This window comes from Ornithorhynchus anatinus, chromosome 4, assembly GCF_004115215.2.
Source record: "Ornithorhynchus anatinus isolate Pmale09 chromosome 4, mOrnAna1.pri.v4, whole genome shotgun sequence".
Taxonomy (NCBI): Eukaryota; Metazoa; Chordata; class Mammalia; order Monotremata; family Ornithorhynchidae; genus Ornithorhynchus; species Ornithorhynchus anatinus.
The window spans coordinates 106,552,704-106,569,953 of record NC_041731.1 but is presented as its reverse complement, the minus strand read 5'-3'; the positions used below and the strand labels follow the sequence as shown (position 1 = coordinate 106,569,953).

Sequence of the window (17,250 nt, the reverse complement as noted above, 5' to 3'; positions counted from 1 at the left end):
GGGTTAGTTAATTGTTCCAGAGCAGTACTGAAACTTGATGTGAAATCCTGCTTATGTGTATGAAATGTCGAACCTGTTTTTGATAAGCCGAAAGCTGCCATTTCTGTAAAGTGGTAGACAGTTTGTCCCTTTTACTTAGCATTGTGTTTATTTTTTAAGGACAAGACTAAAACAATATGCCCTTAACTCCAGGGTAGCAAGTTTTTGACCTTCTTGAATCTGGGTGAGGTGCCTGGGGGAATGACTTAAATGAGGTCACCATCCATAATTAGTTTTATGCAGCAGGCACCAATGTAGTAGCCAGAAAAGAATAGAATCTTCTAAGCAGTATAGTTTAGCTAAAACTGACAAATTAACCAGTGGAAAAAAACTGCCTTTGTGATTTCCGTTTGTGTGCATTTCTTTTGTTGTTTTTGTTGTTGTGTATGTGTGTGTGTGTCCTTCCTCTGCAAAATGATTTGTTTAGTCTTGAGACTAAACTGCTTTAGTCCTGAGAGCAAGTGGATTGGAATAAATGGGAGGGGAACGGAGATAGACATTGTGGGCAGGAAATTTGTCTGTTAATTGTTATACTATACTCTCCCAAGCTCGCAGTAAGCACTCAATAAATACGATCGAATGCCTGAATGAATGGAGTGTCAGTTTACCTTAATCATTGCCATGATTCATTTTGTAAAACTTTGCAAGATTATAACTATAAAGATGTGATCCCATGATAAATGTTTCAGAGCTCTCAAGATTCGTTGAAAAGAGCCAGGTACAGTTAATTTCTCTGTTTCACACCAGTGACAATGGAGAATGGATTAGACTGGAAGGTTTAGTTCTGACCCAACCAGTCATGTCATCACAGAGTTTCACAATCTTGATTAATTTTCCAGGGCAGCCAAACTTAATAGGCAGTGTTCAGAGCTGTAATCTACTGGATGGTGGCAAGTGTGTTTTATAGTCTATGTAAATGATATTGAGGTGTTGGTTGCTGCACTTTTCCTGTCCTTATCTGATAATCTGGTAAAACCACATGCTTTCTTCCCAGAAGCAGCATTGTTACTTGGAGAATATCAGTCCAGGATATTCTTCAGTAGCTATCGAGGAGCTTTCCGGTAGGATCAGGCTGGCAAGAATAGTGAAATGCTTCAATAACTGCTTCAATTTGATTTTTTTAAAAGGTATTTGTTAAACGCTTACTACATGTCAGGAACTGTAGTAAGCACTGGGATTGATACAAGCTTATCAAGTTGGATACATTCCCTGTCCCACATAGGTCTCACAGTTTATTCCCCATTTTACAGATGAGGTAAATTACTTGCCAGGTTCACACAACAGACAAGTGGAAGAGGCAGGATTAGAACCCCGTGGCTCAGTGGAAAGAGCATGGGCTTTGGAGTCAGAGGTCATGAGTTCGAATCCCAGATCTGCCACTTGTCAGCTGTGTGACTGTGGGCAAATCACTTAACTTCTCTGGGCCTCACTTCCCTCATCTGTAAAATGGGGATTAAGACTGTGAGCCCCATGTGGGACAACCTGATTCCCCCGTGTCTCCCCCAGCGCTTAGAATAGTGCTCTGCACATAGTAAGCGCTTAACAGATTCCAACATTATTAACCCCAGGTCCTTCTGACTCCAAGGCCCATGCTCTGTCCACTAGGACTCGCTGCTTCTTTTGCTTTTGTCCTTCAAGATGGTAATTATGTAGGCATCTTGAGATCCTGTTTCATATGTTGAGAAATGCTTCTTCCATCAGGGTTTGCATCTGCAAGGTGTAAGCATTTTAGGAAGAGTGGCCCCTCCATTCGTGTAGACTTCAGTTAACAACCCATCTCGTCTGGGTCCTTGACCAGTTTCCATGGCTCTAACTGTTGTGGGAACTTCCTCATGAGTTAATAATAATGATAATAATAATAATAATGGTCTTTAAGTGGTTACTATTTGCCAATTACTGCACTAATCGCTGGGTTGGATACAAGCAAATTGGTTTGGACACAGTCGCTGTCTCACATGGGACTCATTCTTAATCCCCACTCTACAGATGAGGGAACTGAAGCCCAGAGAAGTGAAGTGACTTGCCCAGGGTCATACAGCACACGTGGTGGAGCCAGGATTAGAACTCACAACATTCTGACTCCCAGATCCTTACTTTCTCCAATACACCATGCAGTCCCACATCTTTGTGTTCGTAGAAGATTTTTCCATGTTTTGAAGGGGCTCATTTTCAACAGTGTAAGGTATTTTGGAAGGAAGGTTGAAATGTCTCTTCACTTTGCCTTCCGTGTCAGCGTTCATTATTGCTTCCAACTCTAACATTAAAATCATCCAATATGATTAGTTTAGCCAGTGTTGACTCCTACGGTACTTTTGTCAGAAGCAGCGTGGCTCAGTGGAAAGAGCACAGGCTTGGAAGTCATAGGTCATGGGTTCGAATTCCCGATCTGCCACTTGTCAGCTGTGTGACTGTGGGCAAGTCACAACTTTTGCCTCAGTTCCATCATCTGTAAAATGGGGATTAAGACTGTGCGCCTCATGTGGGACAACCCTATATCTCCCCCAGCACTTAGAACAGAGTTCTGCACATAGTAAATGCTTAACAAATACCAACATTATTATTATGATTATTATTTTGTCTGTATCTTGGTCTCCTGAGGCTGTGGAACAGAGAATCTGTCTCTGTACTTTTTTCAGCAGGACCCCGTCCTGGCCCCGGACTAGATTGTATAAAGTACTTACTGGATGTCAGAAGAACAGGATTTGAAGATGTCATTCAAAAGTAATACAAGAATGGAATGGAAAATATGTGGATCAGGCCTTTGAAACTGATCATATAGGCAAGAAGCTAAGGTCAGGGATAAAAGTTTCCTAGATTTCCATTTTCTGGTCCAAGCTAGAAGAGGGACATGGAGGAAAAAAGATTGAAATGCAAATAAAAATACAGAAATAGTTTTTTATGACCTCGATTGCTCCCCTCCTGCTATGTTTGATCTGGATTGGGCTCCAAAAAGGGCTTCTTGCCCATTTGGCATCCAGGTTCATTCCTCAAATCCCACCTTCCCTTCTGCCATCTCCAGTGAGAGCCTGGAGGAAGAGAGAGACACACATGCTTCAATTTGTCCTGCTGTAGAGATGTTTTGAGACTTCAAATCTGATAGTAGCAGAAATTGCAAGTCCACACTAGTTGTTGCCTAGATTACATGTTCCTCATTATTACCTTCTATGAATGCTCATCGTTTATATGCCTTAGACCGCTCTTATATAGGCATTTGAGACCAATAGTCCTTCCCATGGCATAGGTAAAACCATCTGTAAGGAATGAAATCTGCTGCTGTGCTGGTATTTGACAGCTGCGACAGGAAGTCAAAACCTCACTGAAATGACTCTGGGCCTCTCAGCAGACTCAGAATCTCACTAAAGCAGTCTTTAGCCACTCATTAGACATACAAACATGCTTTTTTTTTTGTCCTGGCAATTCAGTAGAGCTACATAAGGGTTCAAGATTATCCAGTATTTAACTAGGGTAGGTCCTGCCTTAGAGCAACTGTAGTGTTGCAGTACTACATTGACCAGAAAAGGGCAGAAAACATGAATCCCACTGTCCTGTCAACTGATCTTGCAAAAGTATCTGAACCTATCAACAGTCCAGGACTCTGGAAATCGCTAAGCAAATTTAACTCTGTCCAAGAGGTTCTAGGATACTGCATTTTTGGGTAGTTGGGTCAAGTTAAGAAAGTAATGTTAATAATGATAGTAACAGTACTTATTGAGTGTCCACTGGATGTGATGTACTTAAGAGCTAGAGTTGAAAGAACCTGTCTGACCCTTTTCCCATTACTGTTGGAGTGAAGAAGCGTTATGTGTAGACGAAATCCTGTTCCACCTATTCCATGCTGCCATGTTCGAGGATGCAATGAGTTGAGTGTGGATGCTGGCTTCAGAATACACCTGTGATCCAATGGGGACTTCTCCAATTCAGCTGGTTAAGAGTCTCATCAAAGGTCTTTGAGCTAGTGCTCCAGCAACTGCTTGTTGCTTTACAGGCCTTTCAGAAGATATTTGATGATTATCAATCACTTTGCAAATGCCCCAAATGGTCTGATGACGAGCCCGAGGAAAACGGAAGTAGTAATAATAATGATAATAATTGTGGTATTTGTTATGCGCTTACTAAGTGCCAGGCACTATCCTAAACCCTGGGTTGGATACAAGCAAATCACATTGGACACAGCCCCTGCCCCAGATGGGGCTCACAGTCTTAATCCTCATGTTACAGATGAGGTAACTGAGGCACAGAGAAGTTAAGCGACTTGTCCAGAGTTACACAGCAGATGCGGTGTAGCTGGGATTAGAACCCAGACTCTTTTGACTTCCAGACCCATGTTATATCCACTAGGCTACTCTGCCTCCCACATCCCAGAAACCCTGCACATAGCCAAAGGACTTCCTTGGCAAACAGAATTTAAAGTAGTCACTAAATTATCTTATCTAAGAGAAATATGTAGTCTAACACATAGGATGAAAAACGGCCAGCATAGCCTTTGGAAGGCCTAATAGCGGAATGTGGCAACACCAGGCATCAGACTTAATAATAATTATAATAATTATGGTATTGGTTAAGCACTTACTATGTGCCAGGCACTGTACTAATCGCTGGGATGGATAGAAGCAAATTGGGGTATACACAATCCATTGTCCCATGTGGGGCTCACAGTCTTAATCCCCATTTTACAGATGAGGTAACTGAGGCACAGAGAAGTGAAGTGACTTGCCCAAGGTCACACAGCTAATAGTGGCTCTGCCACTTTTTAGAAACCCTGACCTTCTGCATCTCAAGTCCATGCTTTGTCTATTACGCCACACTCCTTCTAATCAGACTTCAGACCATTGCAGGTCTGTGAGTCTGGAAAGATATATTCACTTGTCTACAGGCCTGTGAGACATGGGTCACAGAAGACCCGTTCTGATCCTGGAGGAGTTTCATCGGTATCAAATGACGGGAAAGGGACCAGCCTGCTTGCTGGCCCTTCCTCTTCCAACTGTAGATCAAAAGGTCTTAGTATCAAGATACTTTGAAGGTAGAGTCAGTGTAACCAGTGTGAGTTAGTTGCATTCATTCAATATTTATTCATTCAGTATTTATTAAGTGACTACTCTTTGCAAAGTACTGTACTAAATGTTGGAAAAATACAAAAGTGAGGATTGGACCAGTAATAGGGCTCGCCGGCATCTCATGATCTAAGACTATATTTAGGGAAGGCCTGGCAAATGGAAACAGAGGGAAAGATGAACCTATAAAATCAGAAAAATAACATAAAAACACAAGGGTAATGAATGGTTACAAGACAAGGGTGGAATAAACACTGCATGTAGAGGAGCTAAATTTCAGAATCTTCATGACTCAGGTGTAGCTGTTCATTGTCCAGCCCAAACAATAAATAGTTTGTATTTATTATGGGTGGGTGGATGAGTACTAGTTTGTTGAGTACTTTTGGGGTGTGAGTATATGTGTGTGAGGGTGTGTGTGTTTGTGTACTTGTTTGCACACATTTCTGTGTGTATGTGTGCTTATGTAGGTTTGCTCCTGGATGGGTGTAATGGTGGGGTCCATGCCCTTTAGTATTATCATTAATAATAATAATATTGTAACAGGGGACATACTCTTCAGTAATAATATATGAGTAATCCTTGTTATAAATGTTTATAATAATAATAGTAATGGTATTCGTTAAGCCTAACTGTGTGCCAAGCATTGTTCTAAGATCTGGGTTAGATACTAGTTAATCAGGTTGGACATAGTCTCTGTACCACTCTTAATTCCCATTTTACAGATGAAGTAACTGAGGACCAGAGAAATTAAGGGACCTACCCAAGGTCACACAGCAGACAAGTGGCAGAGACAGGATTAGAACCCACGTCCATCTGACGCCAGGTCCGGGCTCTATCCTGGACTTGCTGCTTTTCTCATCGACTAAACACTGGGGTAAATACAAGATAATCAGGTTGGACCCAGCCCCTCTCCTACATGTTGCTCACAGTCTAATTAATCAATGTTAATTTTTGGGCACTTACTATGTGTAGAGCATTGTACTAAGTGTCTGAGAGAGTACAATTCAAAAGAGTTGGTAGATATGTTCCCTGCCCAAAAGAACTCACAGTCTATAGAATCTGTGTAGAAGAGAGTAAGATTTAATCCCCTTTTACAGATGTGGTAACTAAGGCACAGAGAAGTGAAGTCACTTGCCCAAAGTCACACAACAGACAAGTAGCGGGGCAGAATTAGAACCCCCATCCTCTGACTTTTAGGCCTGTGGTTTTTCACTTGGCCATGTTGCTTCCCCTGTGGTATATGTTATGGTATGTGATATATGTACAAATACTGAAGAGACTAATTATAAAAAATCAGTCAATTATATTTATTGAGCACTTTGTGGAGAGCACCGTACTAAGCACTTGGAAGAGTACAATGCACTAGAATTAGCAGTCATTTTCCCTGCCCATAATGAAAAATGGAACAATCATTTTTAAGCTTGCTGTGGGTCGGGAACACGTCTACCAATTCTGTTATATTGTACTCTTGCAAGTGCTTAGAACAGTGCTTAAAAAAAAGTTGGTATTTAAGTGCTTACTATGTGCAGAGCACTGTTCTAAGCGCTGAGGTAGATTCAGGGTAATCAGATGGTCCCATATGAGGCTCACAGTCTCACAGATGAGGTAACTGAGACACAGAGAAGTGAAGTGACTTGCCCACAGTCACATAGATGACAGAGCCTGGATTCGAACCCATGACCTCTGATTCCCAAGCCCATGCTCTTTCCACTGAGCCACGCTGCTTTACCCATGTTAATTCCCCGTAAACATGCCTTCAGCTACCTACCCTGAATGGTGCTCTTTTGTTCTTATAGGATTTAGAATTTCCTCCAATTCTGATATGCCGGTAGAAGTACCTACAAACTTAGCCAGTGTGTCTCTAAAGTACATTTGTTTGTCCCATATATAAGGAGAGGGATTTAGGAACTAGAACATTTTATAGGCATCTGTTTGAAGTACACAGTTCTGTTTTACTGTCCCCAGTGGTGTTTTACTGTCCCCTTCTGATTCAGTAATGTGTTAAGCCTTTCAAGTCTTGTATTTGTTTAACAAATATGGTTGAGGTTATTGCCCAATGTGTATGGCTGCATTTTTGGTGGGTAGTTCCTCAATCATCCTGTTTGATGATTTGTTAAGAAGTTGTGAAAGATACTACTATAAACATTATGCTCAAAATGATATTCTCTTGCTAGGGACCTTTTTTTCAAGAGCTAAAATATCACAAGGAAAAGAGGCATTTCCCATATGACAGAAGCATGTATTTACGTCTGTTATTTTGTATATGTAAATCCTAAAATGAACTAAATTCTTTCCTCCGGAACGGTTCTATATTCCTGTAAGGATTTACCTGGTAGATTTACCCAGCTCTGCCAAATGCTTGCAGTGTGACCTTGGACAAGTCACTTAACTGCTCTTTGCCTCAGTTCCCTCAATTGTAAAATGGAGAGTAAATAGCTGTTCTCCCTCCTACTTAGTCTGTGAGCTCCACGTGGAACAGGTACTGTGTCCAACCTGATAAACTTGTATCTACTCCAGTGCTTAGAACAGTAAGTGACACATAGTAGGCACTTAAAAATACCCCCGAACAACAAACAAAAGCAAACAAGTAAAAATGAGTTTATAAATAGTTCTTAACCTCAAGAGGTCTCATTTTAAATGTTATGCTTAAACTGCAAGTGGCCATTTTTTCCCCTTATCTATTATTCTTTGCTGAGAAAAATGTTGGAAAGTGGAAATAGTTTCTTAGTCTCTATTACCTAAGCTTAGTGCTCTTTCGTTCAAACAGTGACAGAGTAAAATAATTGAATGCTGATATTTCATAAAATAATGTTGATTAATAAAATGTTTGATTAATTTTGGATATTTTAAAAGTTCATGACTTCTTTTAAGCAAGAATCTAAAACATCGTGGTAACAAATGGGACAGAAAATAGCATTTTGCTAAATTTTATGAAATAGATTTTGGCATACTACATCACCCAGAAAGTTTACTTTAAATCTATGATAACTAGTCTGGGCTATTCAGCCTGCTATTCCATTTACATAGCAATGTTTTTGTAAAAAATCCCTTAAAATGTGTGCCGCACCTTAAACTATCATGCCAGTTCCTCAGAAGTATATGGGGGAAATAGTTTCTTTTATTACGTTGGACCTAATGAACCCACACTTTTCAACTAAAAGTCTTAATAAGTAAAGGACGAAATGGAATTATGTTGCCATGAAGCTTGTTTGTAAGTTCAGTCGTTCAGCATGGCTGAAGCCATGTTCCCACCTTATTAAGTATTTTGCTCATTTCCATTTTAGGAAAGAATCTGATTAACATATATAAACAGGAATGAATCAGAGGCAGCATATGCTGCAGCTGGTAATAAACTGGCTGGAGTTAATGTTTAGATCGGCATGAAGTCACAGCCTCAGTACAGAAAAGGTCCCAGATAATCAGTAAGCACGACACCTATTTAGACCCCAGGCAGCACGAGCAATGCCTCCCAGCACAGGGTTAGGTTGCAAGCAATTAAAAAAAACAACACAAGAAAAGTTGGGATATGTCTTCAGATTGCAGCCAAATAAAGAATATTCTCAGGCGGTAATGTTATTTTCCTTTTGGCAGCACCAGGAGTGGAGATTCATTACACAGGCTAGGTGTAATATTCAAAATGGAAATCGGTGCAAATACTTCTGAGGCATAAAGTTGCCACTGACAGCAGTAATTGCTGATAGAGCAGCTTACTTAGTTGTGAAAAACCTGAAATGATGCAAAATCCAGGTCTGGAATGCCGATGGTGTGATTTCAGATTTCCAGCCTGCAGCAGTTCATCTTTTTATTAGGAGTTATCACCTGAATGTGAATGCACTTCGACCCAAAGTCACTGCACCTGTTGCCAAGTGGTTTATTCCAATCACCCTTCTGAAGCCCAGGGAGTTTTTGCTTGAGGTTTAGTAGCTCGGGGAAAAAAGACAGTCTTTATAAAGTAATTTGGTCAAAGAGGAGAAGATGGAATAGAGCAGTTCATTTTATCCTAAGCACCACGTTTTGGCAGGACTTATATTTGCATAGTGTAAAGCTGCAGTATTGATTTTTTGTTGGTTGTTTCTCGGATCTCCCACTAGTTCTTTATTCAACGATAGTATTGCTAGGTGGATTGGATTATACGTTGCTTACTGACATTGCTGTTGCTGATAGGAAATCATATTTATTGAGCACTTACGTGTACAGAGCTCTTTACTAAGCACTTGGAAGAGTACAGTATAACGGATTTGGTAAGGCATGTTCCTTGCCCACAAGAAGCTTTCAGTCAAGAGGGGACACTGAAGTCTGTTACACATATGTGCGTAAGTGTTGTGGGGCTGAGGTTGAGGTGAAATAGAGGGTACAAATTCAAGTGCAAGAGAGAGTAGGGCAAATGAAAGGTTAGTTGAGGAAGGCTTCTTGGAGGAGATGTGATTTTAATAAGGCTTTGAAGGTGGGGATGACAAAAAAGATGACAAATAATGTTGAGAATAAATATTTTAGTAATATTGGAATTGAGAATTCTACAAGCCCCACTTTTCCTCAGCTCCCTCTCGCTTCCACGTCACCCTGACTTGCTCCTATTGCCCTTCCCTCCTCTCCCCACCCCATAGCCCTTATGTATATATAATTCTTATTTATATCGATGCCTTTTTATTTATATTGATGTCTCCCTCCCTCTAGACTGGGAGCCCATTGTGAGCAGGGATTGTGTCTCTTTATTTCTGTATTGTACTTTCCAAGTGCTTAGTACAGTACTCTGCACACAGTAAGTGCTTAATAAATACGATTGAATGAATGGATGAATAATCTTGGGAATGAGCTGTTAGCCATGGGACTGTTTTACTGAATTGGTTGCTTTCCAAAACCTGCCATTTTCTCTTTTTCTCTGTCCCTGTCACATTAGCACGCCACTGTAGAACTTCAATAGATCTTTGTTTCAGAAGTGGATAACTAGGCAGAGTAGTTATTTGTTTGAATTATTAAAAAAAGTATTCAAATCAACATGAGGATGTTAAAAGCCTCAACAGCGATAAGATTTGCTCCATGCTCTATTCTTATATATTACAGGAATTTTAGCCTATTGAAGTGATGCAGTCTAAATAGTGTTTGCTTTCAAAAGTATCTTCACTGTGCACTATTTTTAATAATTTTATCTGAGATTCTTTATTGTTGGTCTTTGTAGTATTTCCTTCAGTTTCTTATCTTTAAATTGTTGTGTTAGAAACTAAAATAGTGGTATAATGGAAAGAGGAAGGAACTGAGAGTCAGTCTTGGGTTCTAATCCGAGTTCACCACCTATCTGCTCTGTGGCCTTGACAATTCATTTAACTTTTCCCTGCCTCAGTTTACCTTATCTGTAAAATGAGTATTGAGACTGGGAGCCCTGTGTGGGACAGGGACTGTGTCCAACTTGATTATCTTGTAACTATTCCAGGTCAGTACAGTGCCTGGCACATAGTAAGTGCTTAACAAATGTCATTAAAAAACAGAAAACACTGTAGGGAATTCAGATTTTATTAGATAGCTAGAATTCTCTCAATCATTTTTTGATACAGTGGGTAGGAAATGTTAGCAAGGGCAGCTTGAATATGTGAAATTTATTGTCTTTGTAATAATGATGATAATATAATTTGTTAAGCAATTACTATGTATCAAGCAATATTCAAAGAGCTAGGATAGATATAGGACAGTCAGGCCTGACACTGTCCCTGTGCCATATGGGGCTCATGGGAGATCAGTTACTGAATCCACATTTTACAGATGAGGAAACTGAGCCCAGAGGAGTTGAATCAGATGATAGAGTTAAAGCAGGGGTTCATGGCAGTAGAAATAACAGGAAAAAATATTCATTATAATTCCCCCCCAATTTTTGAAGTTCATTTATTTCCCTCTGAGCCACCATTTCTTTCAGGAATTTGATGTTGGAAAGTGTCAGGAGCATTAGTGAATGTAATGAACTGTAATTCCTGAAAAAAAAAATTTCATTCTTTAGGAACAACATCTGTGTGGCATGGGTCAAATAAATTTGTCATATGAAATAGTATACTTTTAAGACTTCAAATTGCAATTATCCTCCCATCTAATAATATTTACTAATCACCCATGATCATACGTTATTAGGTTGGGTGGATTAACAAAAGAAGTTAAGTAGGTATCTCGATCCTGGAAGGTTTTATTTAGGGAATCAGCTAAATTGGTGAGTTGATTTTCTTTAATGTTCTTTTTACTTGCCATAAAAATTTCACAGTGGCTTGAGTTTATAATTAATTCAATATGCATCTGCCGAAATAAATTTAAAAGATAAAAAAACTAAACATATTTATGTGCCTTGAAAAATAAAGTAATAAAAAATTGATTATCATAATAGTAGGCTAGTATTTAATAGTATGAATGCTTACCGTGTGCAAAGCACCATAGCAAGCATTGGCGAAGAATGCAGAAGTGGGGATTAAATGTGTCCTCTAATCTTCAAGAGCCTCACATCTAAAGAACATGATGAGGAGAAGAAATTGGCAACGTACACATAAGGGGCATCCAAATGATAAAATACTCATACAACCTAGAGGGCAAGGAAAAATACACAAAATAAAAAAGAAAAATGAGTTAGGTACTGTGGGCTGACCTAGGTTTTCAGGAGCTAAAAGAGACATATTATAAGCAACTAGATACTTATTAAATTAGTTATGATATACTTAAATCATTGTAAAATGGTATTGTCTCAGAGACTCAGTGAAATAGATTAACACAGCTAACTCTAATTTAGCTGAAAAACTTTAAGCTGTCCCATGTAAGTGGAAGATTTCAAGTTCAAGCATTAAAGCCAACGGAGGACCGACTTTCATTAAGCAGTGGAAGTTTTGCTGTGACATTAAGCACAGGTAGTTAAAAATGCTTAGGTCAGATTTTTCTTCTTCCATGAGTGCTTAATTTTTAATTATTACTTTTTTTCAGGTTTCAGCCGAGCAGCATTGCCATTTGGGTTAGTTAGAAGAGAACTGTCTTGTGAAGGTTACTCCATTGACCTTCGGTGCCCAGGAAGTGATGTCATCATGATTGAGAGTGCAAACTATGGAAGAACAGATGACAAAATCTGTGATGCTGATCCTTTCCAGATGGAGAATACAGACTGCTACCTCCCAGATGCCTTCAAAATTATGACACAAAGGTAAAATGGCCCATATTAATGTTTTCCTACAGATGAGAGCTCTTCCCTGACTTGCTCAGAGAAGTGTTAAGATGAAACAAAATTAGTGCTGTAGTTTAATAATAATGTAATAATGTTGGTGTTTGTTAAGTGCTTACTGTGTGCAGAACACTTTTCTAAGTGCTGGGGGAGTTACAGAATAATCAGGGTATCCCACGTGAGGCTCACAGTCTTAATCCCCATTTTACAGATGAGGGAACTGGCACAGAGAAGTTAAGTGACTTGCCCACAGTCACACAGCTGACAAGTGGCGGAGCCGGGATTGGAACCCATGACCTCTGACTCCCAAGCCCGGGCTCTTTCCACTGAGCCATGCTGCTTCTCTATCTAGTTTATCAGTCTGTTTTATAGTTGCATGTTGTATCATATGTGCTCATTTGTACTTACCACATAAAAACGATTAAACATCCTCATTGTTTCTACCTGGCGGTGTAGAACTTGCCAGCCAAATCAAGGAAGTGTTTTTTTTTAAATTACAAAAGAACAAAAAACTGGAAAGAGATTGTGAAGAGTGAAACACTTTACTTCTTTGAACAAATAGTAAGTCCTTATATTTTAGGAGGTTGAAGTATGCCTAGAAAGATTTCATATGAACACTGACTACTCAAGATATTTCTGTGAAGATTCCAAATTAAATTCCTTCCTATCAATATGATTAATAATTCACTTTTCATAGTTCCCTTTATGAAAACCACAGAAGGGGAAATGGTTTTGCTCTCTCCTTCAGCTGCAAAATTCAAGCGACCTATATTTTTATCCAAACATATACATGCACCTACGCACACATACGAATTTTCAACTGTTTTAGTAACATACTAATATATGTACATATATAAATGTGTGATGTGAGAAAACAGATGCTACCGCCATTTGAATGGAGTTTTGTCAATTCTTTAGTACAAAAGTGTCAAACCAAATGTGATTCCAAGAAGAAAGATCAGGGAGGGGATGGCTGGAAGGGTTTGTTGGTGTTTTGATGGAGTTTGGCAGGTCATCCTGTCCTCATTAGCACTGCTCTCAACTGGGACTCTGTTGACCAGGGAGAAATGTTCTGTTGAGGGGGCAGAATGAGAAGAGGTCAGGGGGAGATAAGGATGGCAGTGATATGACAGGGGCCCTAAACTCTGGACCCTTAGAACACCGGAAGGCTCAAGTCTTTCTGAGGTCGACAGTCTCCCAGAGAATCAGCTACTCCAAAAACCTAAAAACCAGGACCAAGAAAATGAAAAGAATTCAGAAGTCAAAAATCCCCATGTCAGGCAGTGACTATGTATGTCCTGTTACATCATATCTACCCCAATTTAGCACAGGGCTTGATATAAGGTAATCCTGAATGAATGCCCTCGCAAACTATTCTCTTTGATTTCTTTGACTTGAGTGGTGCCTCACATAAGAGTTCGCACATTTCAGGAACTGGTTTCTAGGTTTACCCTCTCCCTCCTTCTATTTCCAGTTCATGGCAACTCTAGAAAAAGCAATTTAGGAATTTGGTTTATAAAAATATCCAGAAATTCCTGCAGGCCATTAGGTGGACACGTTCCTTTGGCTGTCGATCCTCTAGTGAAGGTAATAATAATATGTATTATATAGTATAAGCCCAACATCCTGTTAAATGCTTGTATAGATGCAAGATTATCAGATCACATACAATCTTTTTCATATAAGGGGTCAAAATCTAAGAGGTAGGAATAGCAGATATCCCATTTTGCAGAGGAGGAAACTGAAGCCCAGGAAAGTTGAGTGATATGGCCAAGGTCACCCATCAGGCCATTGCCAGAGATGGGACTTGAACACAGGACACCTTATTCCTAGAGAAGAAGTGTGGCTCAGTGGAAAGAGCACGGGCTTTGGAGTCAGAGGTCATGGGTTCGAATCCTGGCTCGGTCACTTGTCAGCTGTGTGACTTTGGGCAAGTCCCTTAACTTCTCGGGGCCTCAGTTACCTCATCTGTAAAATGGGGATGAAGACTGTGAGCCCCACGTGGGACAACCTGATTCCCCTGTGTCTACCCCAGTGCTTAGAACAGTGCTCGGCACATAGTAAGCGCTTAACAAATACCAACATTATTATTATCCTAGATCTTCACTTATTCCACAGTTTTTGTTGCCTCACTAAGATGTTGTGGCTGCCTGAAGCCCATCAATGGTTAGGGATTGTCTCTATCTCTTGCCGAATTGTCCATTACAAGTGCTTAGTACAGTGCTCTGCACATAGTAAGCGCTCAATAAATATTATTGAATGACTGATCTCATCATCATAATTGCCCATAATTATAACACTCACTGTACTGGACATTTGGGAAGATAAAATAGAAGTCACTAGAGAGCCAGTGTGGCTTAGTGGAAATAGCCCGGGCTTGGGAGTCAGAGGACGTAGGTTCTAATCCCGGCTCCACCACTTGTCTGCTGTGTGAATTTAGGCGAGTCATTTAACTTCTCTGTGCCTCAGTTACCTCATCTGTAAAATAGGGATTAAAGTGTGAACCTCACGTGGGACAACCTGATTTTTCCTGTTTCTATCCCAGTGCTTAGAACAGTGCCTGGCACATAGTAAGCGCTTAACAAATGCCATTATTATTAATATAAAACTAGAATATTTTCTACCTCTTCTTATGAGGAGCTTGCAAGCTCATAGGGAACACAGGCATATACAAATTGGGAACATGAACTGGGCACAACAATAAAAGTAAGCAAAAAAAGAATAAGCAAGTACCATCAATGGCAATTATTATTATTAACAGTAGTAATAATGACAATAATAATAATTATGATATTTAAGTGCTTACTATCTTCCAAACACTGAACTAAGTGCTGGGATAGGTACAAGTTAAGTAGGTCAGGCACAGTCCCTGACACTAGGCCAAGGGCTGGATGTTATGAGAAGCAGCGTGGCTCAGTGGAAAGAGTCCGGTTTGGGAGTCAGAGGTCATGGGTTTGAATCCCAGCTCTGCCACTTGTCAGCTGTGTGACTGTGGGCAAGTCACTTAACTTCTCTGTGCCTCAGTTACCTCATCTGGAAAATGGGGATTAACTGTGAGCCTCACGTGGGACAATCTGATTACCCTGTATCTACCCCAGCGCTTAGAACAGTGCTCTGCACATAGCGCTTAACAAATACCAACATTATTTTTATTATGATGTTCATCACAGGAGGTGTGGTTCTCTCTAACAAAGAGAGAGATGGACAACCCATAACACTGTTCATCCCACCCCAATTTTTTCTTGATGTACAATTATGACTTTTTCCATGCTGCATGTCTTAATGGTAAAAACAGAAACCTAGGAGCCAGGAGACATGGCTCTACCAGTTGCTTGCTGTGTGACCTTGGACAAGTCATTTCACTTCTCTGGCCCTCCATTTCCTGATCTGTAAAAGGGGGATTCAATACCTGGTCTCCTTCCTCCTTGAACTGTGAGTTCCCCTTTGGACAGGGACAAGTAGACTTGTATCTACCCCAGCACTTAGACACATAATCAGTGATTAAGAAATACCATAATTATTTTTATTAGAGAATGAGGAATGGGAAAGAGTTAGCACGTTCTCTTCTCTGAGGTAGTCGACTTTTCATTGTTACCTGTTTGAAAATCGCCGAAGGGGATATTGGTTTTGCTCTCTCCTTCAGCTACAAATACAAATGACCTGTATATTTATCCAAACATATACATCCACACAACTATATATTTTCAATTTATATATATATACACAACCTTGTATTTTCAAGTGTTATATTAACAGACTAATACATGTAAATGTGTGTGATATGAGAAAGCAGATGTTACCAGAATTTGAATGGAGTTATGTCATGAAAGCCAAGTTCTGTTATGTGGTTTGTGAATAGTGAATCCTTTTGATCATATTAAATTAAAGGAATCAGGTTTTTCAGACTAAAACTTCCATGAAATTTCACAGGTGGGCACAGTTTTCTTCTACACATCTGTTTCAGAACATTTGCATACTCACATGCATTTTCATTCATAGCTAATAAAATCTATTTTGCAGTTGCTGATCAAACAAGTAACTTGTAATTGCTGATCACTCATACCACCTTCTGCAGACTCCTCCTATTTTCACATGCTATAGCGAAAAAATGACTTTTATAGGGTATATTACAACTCTCCTAAACTGTGGATGTCAGGTGGACACTTAAAAGATGCAAGTATATTATATCATTTACTCAAACATAACTTCTAATAAGCCGTATTAAATGAGAAAAATTATGCTAATTTTCAGAAAACTGAATAAAGCTGGCAAACCTAAAGAATATATAAATAGAAGGATATTAGTAAAAGCACTGTAGTATTATATCCAAGAATTTTTTTTATCTTACTAGAGTAAGTGAAAGCTCAATAGATATGGGTATTGTTTATGAATGAATTCAAAGAAATTTTCCTTAGTGAGTTACAAATGGATTCTTAAAATCTTTAGACGAATAGGCTATTCTGAAAGGTAGCCAAGCAGAAACGATGGTGATTTTTCATTAATGAGAGAAAACCTTCTATTAGAAAAGTACAAATCAAAATAAAAGAACATTGCAATGTTTACATTTAACTTGAATTTCATTTTCTTTGTACAAGGACTGGAAACCTTATACCTACAGACGTAGACATCAAAATGCAAGCAATGCATTTCTCTTGTAGAAATTTGGTGGGCCTCTTATAGTCAAGGCCATTTGATTTCTTTCCTACTACCCAGTATATCAAAGAGACGCAGTGGTATATGATACAGTACTTGTAAAATCGGGATTTGTAAATTGTAAAAGATTGATCTTCAGGTTTACTCTGTTACTTTTGGTATGTAATGTTACACTTGTTTTCCTGTAAACTCTTACTGTACAGTGGTGTAACTCCCAAACTCCTGTCACCCAATACTCCCACAGTGTATAAATACTCCAGTTATTTATGGCCCCATTTAATGTTTGTTGACTGAAGCTCTTTTCCATCCTAAAATGTAAAGTATAAGGGA

At 39.4% G+C, this 17,250-nt stretch overlaps 1 protein-coding gene across 43 annotated transcripts in view; it reads left to right on the top strand.

The window, feature by feature from the left end:
* ADGRL2 (adhesion G protein-coupled receptor L2) overlaps positions 1-17,250 on the top strand; it is a 701,088-nt gene that overhangs the window by 583,436 nt on the left and 100,402 nt on the right. For all 43 annotated transcript variants that reach the window (XM_039911908.1, XM_039911906.1, XM_039911911.1 and 40 more), the window contains one exon: positions 12,036-12,249. In XM_039911908.1, coding sequence (XP_039767842.1) covers positions 12,036-12,249 — 214 coding nt within the window. The remainder of the gene's footprint in view (positions 1-12,035; positions 12,250-17,250) is intronic.